Below are 19,289 nucleotides of genomic sequence, written 5' to 3' on the forward strand. Positions count from 1 at the left end.
TTAATAAAGGCAAGCATGCCATATGCCTTAACCACCCTCTCATCCTGCATAACTACTTTCAGGGAGCTATGAACTTGAATCCCAAGACCCCTTTGCTCAGCAAACACTGTTAAAGCCTGATTTATACTTCTGCGTCAAATGTATGCTGCAGGTACCACATACCCTATGCCGTAGGGTGACGTGCACCTCCCCAAAAAAGTAACTCACACATCGCAACGAAGCAGACCGCAAATACTGATTAGTCCACTTGGTAGCATCACATTTCCTCCTACGCATTTCTGGTTGCTTTTCTCTGCCATGTCCATACACTGATGCGAAATAAATGGTTGGAGATGATGAACCAAATCATCAAATCTACCTGCCGACATCTGAAAATATTTGAAATGCATTTCCTCATGTCTCTCACGAAGAAACTCAACACAGTGGCATAGAAACCCCACCGCCAACTAGCGTTTTGGTGAATTGTAGAGCGACGCAGACACAACAACACATGCTCGCTACGGCATAGGGCTACGCAGAAGTATAAATCAGGCCTACAGCGTAGGCCATACGCACAAGTATAAATCAGGCTTAAGGTGTTGGGATGTGCTACCATTGTGAATGTGTAACTCTGTCAATTTATCTGACTATATTCAAAATGCTCCAAGTTAAGTTGGTGATTATAGCAACTGAAACTATTTGTTTATTGTTATCTTTGTGCTGAAGTAGTATAAAACATTGTGTCAGGGGAGTGAGATTCTCTGGGACTCTATTGGTTAGTTTGTGTGACTGAAGACTTTCATATGGTTGATAACACAAATGACACACTTCACTGTATGTTTCAATATACACGTGGCAAATAAACATGAACCTTGAATCCAATTGCCAACGTTCTCACACTAAATCAGAAGAATGAATATCTCCCTGTTAGCCCAGGCCACTTCCCTTGTTGCTAGTGTTACAAAGTTACATCCTGTACAATGAAATAAGTCTTAAATATACTCTGAGAGTACAAAAAAGATATTGGCTGATGCTGAACTTCCATTGTTGGAGGATAATGCTCAACCACCAAGAATCAGGCTTAAGTTAAAGAAAGCAACACACATCAAGGTTGCTGGTGAACGCAGCAGGCCAGGCAGCATCTCTAGGAAGAGGTACAGTCGACGTTTCAGGCCGAGACCCTTCGTCAGGACTAACTGAAAGAAGAGCTAGTAAGAGATTTGAAAGTGGGAGGGGGAGGGGGAGATCCAAAATGATAGGAGAAGACAGGAGGAGGAGGGATGGAGCCAAGAGCTGGACAGGTGATTGGCAAAAGGGATATGAGAGAATCATGGGACAGGAGGCCTAGGGAGAAAGAAAAGGGGAGGGGGGAAAAAACCAGAGGATGGGCAAGGGGTATAGTGAGAGGGACAGAGGGAGAAAAAGGAGAGAGAGAAAAAGAATGTGTGTATATAAATAAATAAATAACGGATGGGGTACGAGAGGGAGGAGGGGCATTAGCAGAAGTTTGAGAAGCCAATGTTCATGCCATCAGGTTGGAGGCTACCCAGACGGAATATAAGGTGTTGTTCCTCCAACCTGAGTGTGGCTTGATCTTTACAGTAGAGGAGGCCGTGGATAGACATATCAGTATGGGAATGGGACGTGGAATTAAAATGTGTGGTCACTGGGAGATCCTGCCTTCTCTGGTGGATAGAGTGTAGGTGTTCAGCGAAGCGATCTCCCAGTCTGCGTCGGGTCTCGCCAATATATAGAAGGCCGCAACTTTTCTGGTTACATACACCCAAACTTTCGGCAAACAACTTTGATGTTCATAGATACAAAATTAACTTATTATCAAAGTACGCAAGCAGTATACAACCCTGATATGCGTCCTTCCACAGACAGCTATGAAACAAAGAAACACTAAGGAACCCATACAACAAAAACATCAAACACCCGACGCACAAAAAAGAACAAATCATGTAAATGGCAAAAAACGAGCTGGTAACACACAGAATATTAAACATCAAACCGCAGAGTCCTTGAAACAGTCTAGGAATGTTCAGTTTAGTTCAGTTCAATTTAGCACTGTGTCATTTGTTGACTACAGGCTGCCGAGCCAGTCTAGCCTGATGAAAATTGTACAAAAAAGCAATAAAAAAAAGAGTAACCAGAAACACATGTAACATGAACTGCAGTCCTCGAAAAAATGAGTCCAATCCACAGCAGCAAGAGGGAGAGAGAGACCAGTCAAATAGAGATTCAGAAATTCAAAGATTCAGACAGTGCTGAAAACCCGCTCGCCTTCCGCTCTTGTCCTCATTCATTTCAATTTTGCTCGATGCTTTAATCAGTGAGTTAGTGGAGAAATGGAGTCGATCACAGGTTTGCGCTCTGCCATTAGGCACACTACGTTCTCAACCTTGCATGCAAACACACGCCTAATTCCCTAAGAGACAGAAAAAGCACCGGATTGCTCAGTCGTTCCAAAATCAAAATCTAAATTACAGGTTCCAATCGCACACAGATTAGAAGAAGTTTATTTAAAAGAAGTCGTTGTTTCTTGAACTGTCTGCAGGACTCGCCATTAGTCGCATTGTTCACTGGTGCCATTTTAAAGCTATCTTGCAGATGTTGGGAAATCCTAATTTCAGAATCAGAGCGCAACAAAAAATTCGGGCGAATATATGGCTATCATATTTTTTTGCAGGCTTCTCCTTCTGTCGTTGGGTCTTTTGTTCAAAACTATGAATGAAAACTGTACATAGCTTTGAACAAAAGGCCCAGAAGTTACTGAACTATACGTGTACTACAAAATTCTGTCAATCAGCCACAATGCTAATCCTGTTCTGAATTAACATATTATAGAGGACAAAAGAAATCCACTTAGTCACACAGACGTCAGCAATCAAACCTCAACATAAAACTCACACGCACTTTTGCCATTACCTTGTGCCAGCTATTTGAAAGAAGGAGGGAAGGTAGATAGCAGAATTAACAAATGGGTTGAGGGAGGGGTGAAGTTATGCAATGGATTGGATGTAAATCATCTTATGGTAAAAAGATAAAAGGTGTGGAACATCTGGACCGCAAAGGTGCATACATCAGAATGCACTTCATTGACTACAGCTCAGCATTCAATACCATTAACCCTCAAAACTAATCAGCACCAGACCTTGGTTTCAATACATTCTTATGCAATTCGATCTTCTATATTCTCACGTGCAGACCCTAGTCAATTCAGATTAGCAACATCTCCTCCACAATTTCCATCAGCAAAGGTGCACCAAAGGCTGTGTGCTTAGTCTCCTGCTCTACTCACTTTAGATTTATGACTGTGTGGCTAAACACAACGCCCATGCTATATTTAAGTTTGCTAACAACACCACTGTCGTAGACCGAATCAACGGTGGGATTGAATCAGCATGTAGGAGGAGACTGAAAATCTGACTGGTGATGCCATAACATCAACCTCTTACTCAATGTCAGCAAGACTAAGGAGCTGCTTATTGACTTCAGGAGGAGGAAACCAGAGATCCCACGAGCCAGTCCTCATTGAAGGATCAGAGGAGGAAAGGGTTAGCAACTTTAAATTCCTCAGTGTTATTATTTCAGAGGATCTGTCCTGGGCCCAGCACGTAAGTGCAATTATGAAGAAAGCACAGCAGCACCTTTACTTCCTTAGGAGTTTGTGGAGATCCAGCATAACATCTAAAACTCTGAGAAACTTCTATAGATGTGTGGTGAAGAGTATATTGAGTGGAATATGCTACAAAAAGTAGTGGACACAGCCCAGTCCATCACAGGTAAAGCTCTCCCCACCAATGAGCACATCTATATGAAACAATGTCACAGGAAAGCAGCATCCATCATCAGGGAACCCCACTACCCAGGACATACTCTCTTCTCACTGCTGCCAACAAGAAGAACATACAGGAGCCACAGGACTCACATCACCAGGTTCAGGAAGAGTCACTACCCGTCAACCATCAGGGTCTTGAACCAAAGAACTTTACTCAATTTCACGTGCCCATCATTGAAATTCCCACAACCTAAGGACTCACTTTCAAGGACTCTTCATCTCATGTTCTCAAGACTTATTGCTCATTTGTTACTATTTTTCTTTTTGTATTTATACAGTTTGTTGTGTTCTGCATTCTGCCTGAATGCCCAGGTTGGGGTGAGGGGGGGGAGGGTCTTTCATTTATTCTGTTATTATTCTATAGACTAAGTATGCCTGCAAGAAAATTAATTTTAGGGTTATATATGGTGACATAAATGAACTTTGATAATAAATTTACTTTGAACTCAGAAGAATTATAGACAACCCAGTCTGTTTTTGTCCTCTCTTATGCCATGATCAGATTTTCAAAATACAGGTGTCCCCCACTTTTCAAATGTTCGCTTTACGAAACCTCACTGTTACGAAAGACCTACATTAGTTACCTGTTTTCGTTAACAGAAGGTGTTTTCACTGTTACAAAAAAAGGCAGCACGCGAAAAAGGCAGCGCGCGCCCCGAGCAGCCAAGCTCCTCCCCCGGAACTGCATTCTAGCCAGCACTGCTTAAACACGTGCCTGTGAGCAGCCGTTAGCAAGATGAGTTCTAAGGTATCGGAAAACCCTAAAAGAGCTAGTAAGGGTGTTACACTTAGCGTAAAACTAGACATAATTAAGTGTTTTGATCGTAGTGAACCAAGTAAGGACAAAGTGAGTTTGGCTTGTGGAAGCTGACGAAGATGATGTTGAAGAGGTTTTGGCATCCCATCACCAAGAACTGATAGATGAAGAGCTGATACAATTGGAAGAGGAAAGGATAACAATTGAAACCAAATGCAGTAGCGAACGGCCGAAAATGAAGTCGTCCAGGAACTGAACGCGAAGCAACTGCATGAGATGCTAGAAAAATGCACGAGGATAAGCAGTCAAGCATACTGTCGTTTTTCAAGCCTTCCACACCAGCCACAGCAGACGACGAACCTCAACCTTCGACATTGAGGCAGGCAGAGATAGAAGATGATCTGCCTGCCCTAATGGAAACAGATGACAATGAGATGACACCCCAGTGTCCCACCACCCCAACCCCCGGGCTGTGGACCGATACATTGCCGCAGAGAATGCAGCGGCAGCCAGGGCGCACCCAACACATCTTTAAAAAAAAGCCGAAACAAACATGCTAATTAATTAGGTGCCACCCTGCACGTAAATGTCAGCCCAGATCAGAGGCGACGCAATCGGCAATTGCCTCTGATCTGGGCCAACATTTATGTGCCTGGTGGCACCTGATTAATTAGCTTGTTTATTTCGGCTTTTTTCTTAAAGATGTGCTGGGTGCGTCCCGGCTACCACTGTACCCCTGCATGCTTCGTGGATCGGTATCGGTCGCTGCCCGGAGGGTGGGGACCACTGCACCACCCCAACCTGTGATGACTCAGCCTAACACACCATCATCAGTGTGCCCAGCGCTGTCTTCCCAATTCGGGTAAGTGATACTACACTGTACATACATTATTTCTACTTTATATAGGCTGTGTATTTTTATGTGTTATTTGGTAAGACTTGGCAGCTTCATAGCTTAAAGGTTACTGGAGAGAGTGTTTATGCCAAGAGCGCCTGCGTGAGATTTTCGCTCCAGAGAACAGTGTGGCAATGACTGTAGAAAAGTATTTCTAATTTATACAGGCTGTGTATTTATCATATCATTCCTGCTTTTACTAAATGTTACTGTTATTTTAGGTTTTATGTGTTATTTGGTATGATTTGATAGGTTATTTTTTGGGTATGTGAACACTCACAAATTTTTCCCATATAAATAAATGGTAATTGCTTCTTCACTTTACGACATTACGGCTTACGAACCGTTTCATAGGAACGCGCTACCTTCAGATGGCGGGGGAAACCTGTAAACTAATTAATGCTCTGTGTCATTAAAACAAAAAGTTTCTGGATATCAAAAGTATGTTAAAACTGAAATCTGAGAAAGGATTTGACAGCAAACCTAATTAACAACAAGATACTGAACACAGCAGTTAAGGCAATTGTGTTCACTTCTAGAAAAGCAGTGAGGTCATTTTAACAGACACAGGAGCTTTTACATTTGGAATAGTGCATACAATCATGAACTTGAAAACACAAACGATTACTGAAGCACTGGAGAAAGAACAGAAAACACTTTTAAAAAGTGGAAAAAAATAGAACTAAAAGATTCAATGGAGGTCTCTAAACTGATCCAGGTTGAGTACCTTTTATTCGAAATGCTTGGGGCCAAAAGTGTTCTGCACTTTTTCAGATTTTGGAATATAAAATGAGATAGCTTAGGGTCACTATCATTTCCGACTCTGAATTTATGTGCTACCGGTAAGCAGTCTTTGTTTTACACTTGTTCATCACACATATGTACAGATGCAGCTGTTCAGCATGTTAGATTTATTAGTGACGATCTTGGCAGGCTCATTAATGAATTTCTCTGCTGTTTCGTGATCACCACACAGATTATCACCACACAGTTTGTCACTACAAATCTTTAAAAATTTAATGCCGTGCCTGATCTAAAACCTCTGTAAGCAGCCTGCTGAATCTTCACAATTACCTTCAATTTTCAGTTTGTCATGATAGATCTTTGCTTGTTTCATGATCAGCACACCATTAAGCAGCATATGTTCACTCCGACACTGATGAATCCACTCTTTCAATACATAATCTAGATCTTTATTTTTCACTTTATGCAGTTTAAAAAAATTTTTCATTGATTTTTGTTCATTACATACATGAGGACATTTCTCCAAACTGTCTATAGTTTTCAGAGACCTGTGCATTGCTTGGGAACCTTCCCAGTGCCTTGTGGAATTTTCCATTTGTGATGTTATGTCAGCACCCAAAAATTTTTGAACTTGAGGTTTTTGGATTTTCAAATTTCAGATAAGGGGTTCACAAATTATACTGTAGCTGTGTTTAAAAACTGTTTCAGATTGTAGTCAACAGATCAAATATAGAATTTTAAAGAATTTCTTTGTATGGTGTACTAAGAATGCAAAATTAGAATGGAATGCTTGAAGCAGACAGCATTGATGCACTTAATACGAAATGCAGCAGAAAACAGGAAGAGTGCTAACAATTGACAAACCAACAATTGTACACCAAGCTTGCCAAAGATGCTGAATTTTACTTCAGTAACTTACATAAATCATTAGCTTCAACATGGGAAAAACTGCTCTCATTTCTTAGGGCTGTTCTCTAGAGACTTACTGTATATCATGAGTTTCGCAATTAGTTTTTACAGCTTATTAATTGAAAAGATCAACACAAATGAATACAATTGAGATTAAACTGATTAGAAAGACTGGCTCCGTTAAAGGAGTCAAACTGGACATACTGGAAGTTATGGAAGAACAAGAGTCTGGACAATGTTTCTCATTCCCTACATGCCACCTTGGCTGAACAGAGGAGCACTTTTAGTAATAGACTAAGACAACTGCACTGCTCCAAACAGCACAATATAAGATCATTCTTAACCTCAGCCATTAAAGCTCAATAATGAGTCAAGCTCTAGCCAGGAAAGTGATGAACCCCTCCTGATAAGATTGTTTGAGATAACTTTTTAATTCTTTCTTACATCTAATATTTGTATATCTGTGCACTTGTAATGCTACTGTGGCACTGTAATTTCCTTTTGGATCAATAAAGTATCTATCTGTTATGAATTTTCTTTGTTTAATACTTATAAATCCTTAATGTATAAAGTGTTGAGTTTAAAATTTAAAATGCAGATTTTCATACACCTCAGGAAACAGTACGATTGTTTGGAGATATTACCACTTATAAGAATTTACTGGACTAATGGCTGGCTGAAAATTTACATAATGATTTGTAGTTAATGCCATATATATTAGGCCTTTGTGGTAATGTAATGATAGCACTAGGCCAAATCTTGAATCCAACATACATAAAATATATGCAACACACACAAAAAATGGTGGTGAACGCAGGCCAGGCAGCATCTATAGGAAGAAGTACAGTCGACGTTTCAGGCCGGGACCCTTCGTCAGGACTAACTAGAGATAGTAAGAGATTTGAAAGTGGGAGGGGGAGGGGGAAACCCGAAATGATAGGAGAAGATAGGAGGGGAGGGGTGGATCTAAGAGCTGGAAAGTTGATTGGCAAAAGGGATACCAGGCTGGAGAAGGGAGAGGGTCATGGGATGGGAAGCCTGGGGAGAAAGAGAAAGGGGAAGGACAGCCCGGAGGGTGGACAGCAGGCAAGGAGTTATAGTGAGAGGGACAGAGGGAGAAAAAAAGAGAAAAAAAGGGGGAGAAATAAAAAATATATTAAAAATATATTAAATAAATAAATAACGGATGGGGTGTGAAGGGAAGGAGGGGAATTAACATAAGTTAGAGAAGTGTCTGCGTACATAAAATATATAGTTGCTTAGTAGTACACTATATATCACACTATACATCAAAAGCTGACCAGAGTGGTGATAAGGAGACAGAATCAGAAGCAGGTTTAATATCACTGGCGTATGTCGTGAAATTTGTTGTTTTGGGGCAGCAGTACATTGTAATACGTAATAATAAAAACTATAAATTACAATATGTGTGTGTGTGTATGTATATATAAGAAAAGTAAATTACATTAGTGCAAAAAGAGAGCTAAATAAAATATTGAGATAGTATTCATGGGTTCATTGTTTTTCAGAAATCTGATAATGGGGGTGGGGGGGGGGAAGAAGCTGATCCTGAAGTGTGTATCTTCAGGCTCCTATACCCCCTCTTTGATGGTAGCAACGAGAAGAGGGTATGTCCTGAGTGATAGGGGTCCTTAATGACGAAGACCACCTTTTTGAGGCATCTTTTGAGCTAAGCTGGGGAAGCTAATGCCCAAGATAGAGCTGCCTCAGTTTACAACTTAATGCAAATTTTTTCAATCCAGTACAGGAGCCCCTCCATACCAGATGGGAATGTAACCAGTTAGAATGCACTCCACTGTACATCTGTGGAAATTTGCAAGTATCTTTGGTGACCTACCAATTCTCCTCGAAGTCCTAATGAAACACAGCCACTGTTGTGCCTTCTTTGTAATTGCAATAATTTGCTGGGACCAGGATAGATATGCAGAGATATTGACACCCAGGAACTTTAAACTGCTTACCCTTTCTACTTCTGATCCCTCAATGAGCATTGGTGTGTCTTCCTTCAATTTCTCCTTCCTGAAGCCCACAATCAATATGTTGGTCTTACCGATAATGAGTGTAAGGTTGTTGCTACAACACCACTCAAACAGCTGATCTAGCTCCCTCCTGTACATCTCCTTGTCCCCATCTGAAATTCTGCCAGTAATAGTTGTGTTGTCAGCAAGTTTGTAGATGGCATTTGCGTTGTGCCAAGCTACACAGTCGTGGCTATAGAGAGCAGAACAGTGAGCTAAACATGAATCCCTCAGGTGCACCAGTGTTGATCATCCAGTAAAATGTTATTTCCAATCTGCACTGATTAATCTCCCGATGAGGAAGTCAAGGATCCAGTCAGAGGGAGGTATGTTTTGCTTTGTAGGAAATACTGGCTTGCAAACCCTGTCAGAGCTGACTCCATCTCCAACCTCAATCAGAATTGTTTTTTCACCCTTAAATTAGCATTCCATAGGTTATGTTTGGACTTTTTGTATAGTTCTGGATCCCCAGTCTTGAATGCCACAGATCTAGCAGACTATGAATCTACTGCCTCATCCACAGCTTTTGATTTGGATATGTCCGGTATATCCTTGAAGGCACACACTCATCCACACAGGTCTTGATGAAGTCGGTGACAGCTGTGGCATATTCATTCAGACTCAAAGCTGTCCCTCAAAGCTGCTCCTCTGTCTCCCTTGACCACGTCTTCCTAGTCCTCACCACTGGTCCCATGGTCTTTCATCTCTGCCTACATGGTGTCAGTGTTAGTACAGCCAGGTGATCCGACCTTTCCTAAGTGTGGGCATGGGATGGCACAGTAAAGATTTTTGATGGTGATACAACAGTGGTTAAGTGTGTTGGTTCTTCTAGTTGCATAGGAGTTATGTTGATGACAGTTGGTTACACAAAACCAAACAATCAGTACTCATTAAAATGTGGGAATAAAAAAGGATCAAATAAGGAAAGCTGCAAATTGGTGACAGATGGTTATTGTGGACTTGGTGAGTAAAGTCATACAGCATGGAAACAGGTGCTTCAGCCCAACTGGTCTATGCCGAACAAGATGTCCATCTGAGCCAGCGTTTAGCACACAACTTCTAAACCTTTCCTGTCTATGTACCTGTCAAAGAGTCTTTTAAATGTTGTTATTGAACATGCCTCAACCACTTCTCGTGACAACTCAGTACATATACATAACACCCTGCGTAAAAAAAATTGCCCCTAAACTTCCTATTAAATATTTCCCTTCTCATCTTAAACCTGTGCCCTCTAGCTCTTCATTCGCAAACCCTGGGAAAAAGATTGAGTACATTCACCCCATCCATGCCTCTCGGGATTTTATAAACCTCTATAAGATCACCTCTCAGTGTCCTATGCTCCAAGGAAAGAAGTCCTCACCTGTCCAACCTCTCCCTATAACTAATTTCCTCAAGTCCTGGCAACACCCTTATGACAACTCAGTACATCGTGGAAATCAGACTCTCCCCTCCATGAACTGAGTATATACTTCTTGTTGTTTCAGTAAAGCAGCCAGCATAATCAAAGGCCTTACACAGCCCAGAGGTTCTCACTTCTCCTCTTGTCTCCTATTGGGCAAACACAACCAGGCTCAAGGACAGCTTCTACCCCTGTTATAAGACTATTGAATAACTCACTAGTGTAAGATAGACTCTAGACCTCACAATGACTTTGTTATGATCTTGTACTTTATAGCCTACCTGCACTTTCTCTGTAGCTGTTACTTTATTCTGCATTGTTATAGTTCTACCTTGTACTATCTCAGTGCACCAGTTCCAATGATGAATTCATAGTGTTTATGCCGTGCCTAGCAACATAATCATGAGTGTAGAAAGCAGAGCAGAGTCTAACCATGCACCCTTGATGTGAACCTGTATTGACTGTCAATGAGAAGGAGATGTTATAATTGACCTGCAGTGACTATGGTCTCCTGATAAGAAAGTCAGGGATCCAACATCAGAGGGAGATACAGAATCCCAGGTTTTGTAACTTGTTGATTAACACTGAGTGGACGATGGTGTTGAAAGTCAGGCTGTAACTGATGAACAGCAAACTGACGTATAGTTTGCTATCCAAGTGTATGTTTTGCACCAACTCTGGTCTCATCAATGTCTTGTACCACCACACCATGACTTCCCAACTTTCATACTCAGTGCCCTGACTGATGAAAGCCAGTGTCCCAGAAGCCTTCTTCCTTCCAGGCTGAAATTTTAAAAGGCGACACTTCACCTGTGAGTCTGCTGGTGCAATATACTGTGTCTGGTGCTCCTGGTGTGGCCTTCTATATATTGGTGAGATTCGACACAGATTGGGAGACCACTTCACTGAACACCTACGCTCTGTCTGCCAGAGGAAGCAGGATCTCCCAGTGGCCACACATTTTAATTCCACGTCCCATTCCCATTCTGATATGTCAATCCATGGCCTCCTCTACTGTCGAGATGAAGCTACACTCAAGTTGGAAGAACAACACCTTATATTCTGTCTGGGTAGCCTTCAACCTGATGGCATGAACATTGATTTCTCTAACTTCTGTTAATGCCCCTCCTCTCCTTCCTACTTCATCCCCAATTTATTATTTATTTATTTTCTTTCTCCCTCTTTCCCTCTCACACTAACTCCTTGCCTGTTCTCCATCTTCCTCTGGTGCTCCCCTCCCCCTTTCCTTCTTTCTTCCAAGGCCTTCCGCCCCATGATACTCCCCCTTCTCCAGCCTTATATCCCTTTTGCCAACCAACTTCTCAGCTCTTAGCTTCATCCCTCTGTGTCCTGCTTTCTCCTATCATTTCGGGTCTCCCCCTCCCCCTCTCAAATCTCTTACTATCTCTTTTTTCTGTTAGTCCTGACCCAAAACGTCAACTATACTTCTTCCTATAGATGCTACCTGGCCTGCTGCGTCCCACCAGCATTTTGTGTGTGTTGACAGAAGTTAAGAATTCTGTTTTCAGGCACACACACACACTAAAAGATGAATTTATAGCAATAGCTAGTCAATAAAACCATTTAAAGAAACTACATGAAATGTTAAGTTTTATATTTAGAGAAGAGGAAAGGGATCAAAAGCAACAGCAAAGCAGTTTCAAGTTCCTAGGCATCTCAGAGGATCTGTCCTGGACCCAATACATTGATGCAATCATGAGGAAGGCACTCCAGCAGCTCTGCGTCTTTAGGTGTTTCAGGAGATTCAGTACATCAGGGTTCTTAAAAAGTTTTTATAGATGTGTGATGGAGAGCATTCTGACTGTTATGGAGGCTCCAAGGCACACAATCACAAGAGCTGCCATTGTGATTGTGTACCTTGGAGCCTCTATAACAGTCAGAATGCTCTCCATCACACATCTACAGAAATTACAGACAGTAAGCTTCATCATGGGCACAACCCTCCCTGCCATTGAGAATATCCTTGAGAAGGTGGCATCCGTCACTAGGGACAATCCTACCTGGGATATGCCCTCTTCTCATTATTAGCATTGGGGAGGAGGTACAGGAACCTGAAGACCCACACTCAATAATTCAGAAACAACTTCTCCCCCTCTGACAACAGATTTCTCAACAGTCCAAGAACATTACCTCATTATTCCTTCCTTTTTACAGTATCTGTTTTGGAAAAACAAAAAAAAAAATCACTTCATACAAATCAGCAACAATAAATCTAAATCTGAAAATGATGTTTAACCTAAACTTATTGGTTAGAATACCACTAGAAAATCACATCCCTATTAAGCACATTGCAGTAAGAAATGCTGCAGAGGCTCTGAAATTATTGGGAATGAAAGATTTTATGTTGGGATTACTTTCACTGAAAAACAGAATATTAAGATTTGATAGAAACTGTAATAAAAGAAAATAAAGGAAAACTAGTCACTGGTCAATTAATCAGCAGTTGATTAGGATTCAGACACTGTCAAGGGTAGCACAGTGGTGCATCTAATAGTGCTGCTGTCTCACAGCTCCAGTGAACCAAGTTTGATCCCATCTCCAATCTGCACATTTGCCATGACCATGTTTTTGGTTCTCCCCAGGACTGCAATTTCCTCCCATGTTCCAAAGGCAAGTAAACTGGTGATTAATTGGCTGTTTGTTGGAAATCTCTCTAAAGTAGGTAGGTGATAAGAGAATCAGGATAGACATGACAAGCACATATGATAGAGCATGTTACAGGGAAATAAATAGAAAAATGAGACTGACAAGTGAGCCAGCATTGACTCCATGGGTTTAGAGATCTCTTGCATCATAAAAAAGATAATTAAAAAACTGAAAATAACAATGAAAGGAGTTAAATCTTTTAATGCTACAGTTAGAGTCATAGACAGCTTGAATGCCATCACAAGAACATTTAATGAAAGGCAGTTTTTTGATAAAATCATGGTTTTTTTTCTGTTAAACCATGGGGGAAAATACTTCAAACTAAGTTCTTTTATACAGATAACATAGACACAATGGTTGGAATAACTTCCCTGTGTTGCAATATTCTATTTTAACAATAATTATGACATAGCAAAAACTTGATATGGTTTTCTGCTGGTTCCAGTCCCTAGTCTGAACAGCTGTCAGGTTATTTCCAAAAATAACATTCAGCATGATGTTATATCATATATAACACATAATACTAAGTATTTATGACAGACTGTTGAAGCTGATTTTCTGGAACATTATTTTCACAGGAATTCTTTTATTCACTTTTGAGTAACAAGCATCACCCTTAGCTTAAGAAATAGTTTTTTTTTAAATTGCTGCCGTTTTAAGAGATGGACTCAAAATATTGCTACAACATGCTCGGTACCAAAGGGGACAACACCTTTTTACTATGATGCTAACTTGTTACGTGCCCTAATTCAACACTCTGCAAAAGTGGACAGTCATTATTGTGTAAAAGCTCTGAGATGAGAACAGTCTAACCATCTATAAATTTATGATTATCCCAAAGTCATCAATTAAAAAATACCAAATAAAAGAATTCACTATTCGTTGGGTCTCATCCTGAACAGTTAGTACCTTGTCTTATACAATACTTCTTTCCTAACGAACTCTTAGAAGAGTGTGTGGGTTGCATATTTCATTGTATAGAAGAAGAAGAAGAAAGCCCTTAACTCCGAGTGGAGTTCTCATGACGGCACTTTTTTTTAGCAAGGCCGAGTTGCTAGCTTGACGCTCAACCCAGCACGGATGGAAAGCATGCAAGGGGGCCGGCTGGATTCGAACTCGATTTCATTGTATTTCTTCCTCTAATTCTAGGCAAGTATATGACATAAAATATCAAAAATTAAATATTTATAACAGGTTAAAGTTAAGTGTATGTACACTGATGAAAACCGGTAACTATACATGCTGAACAAAGATTACTTGTATTCTCAGTTTCGAAGTCAATGCAATACAAATCCTTTCTGAAGACAACAAACAATAAGACATTACATGTAGTGTAATTACTGCACAGAGTCTTGTCACCTTCATAACTTTTCTGATGACTCTACCATAGTTGGATGCATCAGCAAGGGAGATGAGGCTGAGTACAGGGCTATGGTAGGAAACTTTGTCACATGGTGTGAGCAGAATTATCTGCAGCTTAATGTGAAAAAGACTAAGGAGCTGGTGGTAGACCTGAGGAGAGCTAAGGTACCGGTGACCCCTGTTTCCATCCAGGGGGTCAGTGTGGACATGGTGGAGGATTACAAATACCTGGGGATACGAACTGACAATAAACTGGACTGGTCTAAGAACACTGAGGCTGTCTACAAGAAGGGTCAGAGCCGTCTCTATTTCCTGAGGAGACTGAGGTCCTTTAACATCTGCCGGACGATGCTGAGGATGTTCTACGAGTCTGTGGTGGCCAGTGCTATCATGTTTGCTGTTGTGTGCTGGGGCAGCAGGCTGAGGGTAGCAGACATCAACAGAATCAACAAACTCATTCGTAATGAGTTGTGATGTTGTGGGGATGGAACTGGACTCTCTGACGGTGGTGTCTGAAAAGAGGATGCTGTCCAAGTTGCATGTCATCTTGGACAATGTCTCCCATCCACTACATAATGTACTGGGTGGGAACAGGAGTACATTCAGCCAGAGACTCATTCCACCAAGATGCAACACAGAACGTCATAGGAAGTCATTCCTGCCTGTGGCCATCAAACTTTACAACTCCTCCCCTGGAGAGTCAGACACCCTGAGCCTATAGGCTGGTCCTGGACTTATTTCCTGGCATAATTTACATACTACTATTTAACTATTTATGGTTTTATTACTATTTAATTATTTATGGTGCAACTGTAACGAAAACCAATTTCCCCCGGGATCAATAAAGTATGACTATGACTATGTGCTAAGTGAGCAGAAGGCACTCATTCTTTTATTCTGGATTGCTAACTCACAAACAGGCTATCATGATACTAACACTAAGTTACTGATTCAAACTCTACTGTAAATTGAATTGGGTGGAGTCTTGTTACAGTAATTGAGTAGGAAGTGAGAGTTGGGACAATACTAATAAAATGCACTGTAATTGAACTGTTTTTCCCATGTAAGCTCCAGTCAGGGTGTCAAACTATCAAACGGAGAAACACTTAATTAACCTAAAGAAAAGCAAAGCAAATATAACTGGATGTAAAATTCCTGGCAGCCAATTTCAATTAATTCTCAATATTATTAAATCATAATTATTAGTTCTGCTGGCTCTGCTCACAACTAAATTTTAAACTTGAATAGGAAATATATTACCAAAAATCATTTATTAACCTTATACTCAGGCTATCTTTTATTATTTTCTGCGAGATAAGAGTAATAAAGTTTGGGAAAAAAATCTGTCAACAAGTGACAAGGAAGACCAGTGGTCAAATTCCAACTGCCCGTCAGTGCTGATGTCTTTAATTGTTAGAGCTGCTTATAACAACAGAACAAAACCAAATCAATATTCCAACCAAGCCTTTCCCAGTTCCACCTGCTATATTGGAAGTAGCAGTCAAAAAAAATGGAACATAGGAGGCCAAGGAGCTTTACATTATTATGAAGAATCAAAATTGTGTTTTCCCAGAGCAGGGGTGTTGAGAATTGAGGGTGCAAGTTTAAAGTGAGAGGTGAGAAATTTTCAAAAAAGTCCAAGTCTTTAACACAGAGGGCAGTGAATATCCGGAACAAGGAGCCAGAAGTACATGTAAAGACAAATATAATCACAATTTTTGAAAGGCGTACTTGTCCAAAAGTTGAATACCCCTTAGCTGAAATTCCAAAACCCAAAAACTTCTGCAAACAAAAATCTTTGAGCCCCGACATGATATCACAAATGAAAAATTCCACAAGGTGCAAGGGAAGGTTCCCAGGCGATCCGCAGCTATCTGTGCACCAGTTTTGAGAATTGATCTTACATATGAAATACACTACACAAAGTGAAAAATGAAGATCTAAATCATGTATTGAAAGAGTGGATGCATCAGCGAGAGTGAACATATGCTGTTTAACGGTATGCTGATCATGAAACAAACTAAGATCTATTACAACAAACTGAAAATTGAAGGTAATTGTGAATATTCAGGAAGCTGGTTGCAGAAATTTAAGAAAAGGCAGAGCATTAATTTTTTTTTAAATTTTGTGGTGAGAAAGCATCTGCTGATAACAAAGCAGCAGGGAAATTCTTTGATGAGTTTGCCAAGATTGTCGCTGATGAAAATCTAACACACTGGATGGCTGCATCAGTACTTAGGTGTGATGAACAAGTCTAAGAGAAAGACTGCTTACTGGTGGCACATAAATTCAGTTGGAGTTGATAGTGATCCCAAGATACCTCAGTATATATTCCAAAATCCAAAAAATACAAAATCTGAAACACTTTCAGTCCCATTTCTTCAGATAAGGAATACTCAATCTGTACTTGGATAAGAAAAGAGGGATATGGGCCTAGCACAAGCAAATGGGATCAGTGTATATAGGCACCATGGTTGGTATGTTTGAGCAAGGCTGAAAGGACATATTCCTGCGCTGTTCATTTCTATGATCTTATCAATACTCCACAACAATAAACACATCAGAGGAATTAAGGTGCTTTATATTCATACAAACTATACTTTCATAAGATCACAGCAAAATTATTTCAATACAATTCTCTAAATCATTTCTTTATACACTAATAATATTTTAAGGAAAGGCTAACTAATTTCACATGGTCAAACTGTTCCCTTCAGATTTGTACTTTAAAAAATGAGATCTCTCTTTGAGTCATATGCCATTAAATACCAAAGGCAAATTAATCTCATGCCAATGCTGTTCCAACTCAGGTGCAGGCCAAAGGTGATTTTCTTTCTATTTTTTTCTTTCCATTTAAAGAAACACTTAACTTCAGCAAACACAACTGCACCACACCTCAAAATTGAGTGAATTCCAGCCTGCATCTGTTACTCTGGTCCAAGGCAATAAATATATTGTTTGCTAATTCAGTGCATTATCATAAAACCTGACTATGTAACAGTTGTATGAAATTATGTTTTGACAAGTTAAAATGTTAAAAGCAAGTTTTATTTTAACCCTGATTAGCAAGACCTAGCATTTTACTGTGCAAATCCTATATTCCTTATTCCCTTTCTCAAACATATTTGGTGAATTAAAACTGATCTATTTGAGTTCAGCTTGGTTTCCTTGAAAAAATGTTAAAACCGAAAGCTGTTTTTCTTGTTCAATGATGCAGCACAATATAAACATTCTCTTCGAGACACAAGTAACCTTTCTTAACCGATTTCTTTCATAACAAGGTAAAGCACCCAGACCAAATACATGTTTTCATCTGACGTCGTGAGGTCACTTGTAAATATTTCCCTCTAACAAACAGGTTTGTATGATGTTCCATTAATTTCAACTGACTAAAGTTCAAAAATGCTGGGCTTTCCGATTTGGGGGAAATCATTTTAGACTCCGGAGAAGTAACAGCCATGAAACTCCAATCTACATTCTATCAAATAAACAGTTTTCTAGCTAGTACAATTTAAAGTTTCCATCGTCTATCACAGTAAACAATCTTTATATTTATTAGCAAACGGTGTATAATATGCTATTCAGTTTCCATATGGGACTTTCGCAGAACAAAATTACTCTCAGATCGTCATTAAATACGTAATTGTTAAAACCTGTGCGTTCAAACGCTCGTAATACAGATGATAGCGAACAGTAACCACAAGACGAAACATTTCTAAGAAGCTCCGTGAACTACCACAGTAACAGGTTAGAAAACATTTGCTAGCGTAGGTAACCGAACAAATATTATATCCCTTTGAGCTATGTTATATTTTTTCCATTTTTTAAAATAAAACATGCGTTCAATCTAAATACAAACTTTATAGCCGTGCAGGATTTACTACAGTTGATGTAAATTGGTTGAGGGACCAGCACTGCACAGTTCTCTGCTTCAACGGTGGACACCGACAGGATCTAAAAGCCAACCGGTGTACCGGCTGGAATCGCCGGCCTGCGGCCCTCGGGCCGCTCAGGGCCCTCTCCAGCCTGGCTGTGCGACGTGTCACTTCAGCCCGACTCCGAAGCCGCGTTCGCCGAACAAGGCGCGGTCGGCCCCAGCGCCACTGCCCCGGCTGCCTTTGCCCCTGGCCGATGCGACCGGCCGCCGTCTGCCTCTCACCTTGTTGCTGGGAACGGCGCGCAGCCGCTTGAAGATGGAGCTAATGTCCTGCTTGCCTGGGTTCGACATCTTGCAGCGAGACCAGCGGCGGCACCGGGAAACGTCACACTTCCGGCAGAGAGGCAGCGCGAGGGGAAGGAGGAGGGGAGCCCGGCCTTGTTGGCAGAGTCCGAGGCCGGTCCCCGGAGAGGGAGCCGGGCACTGGGGGCAGAACGCCACTACAGGACCAGGGACTGAGAGAGGAGACACAGCATAGAACCAGACACTGAGGTAGAGATACTGGCACCAATCCTGCCAGAGAGAGACTCTGAGGGTGTGTGTGTGTGTGTGTGTGTGTGTGGGGGGGAACTAGCCAGAGAGAACCATGTATTGAGGGCAGAGACTCTGACAATAACCCTGTCAGAGAGAACCAGGTACAGAAGGCACACTTGCAACAGGTTTTGAGTGAACTATTAAGAATAATCTTGGAAGGGTAATAATAGTCCACTGGAACAATCCAGTAAGTGGATTATTTGTGGGCATTGGCACCGAGGAC

At 40.9% G+C, this 19,289-nt stretch overlaps 1 protein-coding gene across 4 annotated transcripts in view; it reads right to left on the reverse strand.

The window, feature by feature from the left end:
* The window catches only part of arfgap2 (ADP-ribosylation factor GTPase activating protein 2), a 73,335-nt gene extending 54,369 nt beyond the window's left edge, over positions 1-18,966 (reverse strand). For all 4 annotated transcript variants that reach the window (XM_063058013.1, XM_063058012.1, XM_063058014.1 and 1 more), the window contains exon 1: positions 18,755-18,966. In XM_063058013.1, the coding sequence (XP_062914083.1) occupies positions 18,755-18,823 (69 nt within the window). In that variant the 5' untranslated portion in view covers positions 18,824-18,966. The remainder of the gene's footprint in view (positions 1-18,754) is intronic.
* Between the last annotated feature and the right edge of the window lie 323 nt (positions 18,967-19,289).

Source organism: Mobula hypostoma, chromosome 9 (assembly GCF_963921235.1).
Source record: "Mobula hypostoma chromosome 9, sMobHyp1.1, whole genome shotgun sequence".
NCBI classification, from domain to species: Eukaryota; Metazoa; Chordata; class Chondrichthyes; order Myliobatiformes; family Myliobatidae; genus Mobula; species Mobula hypostoma.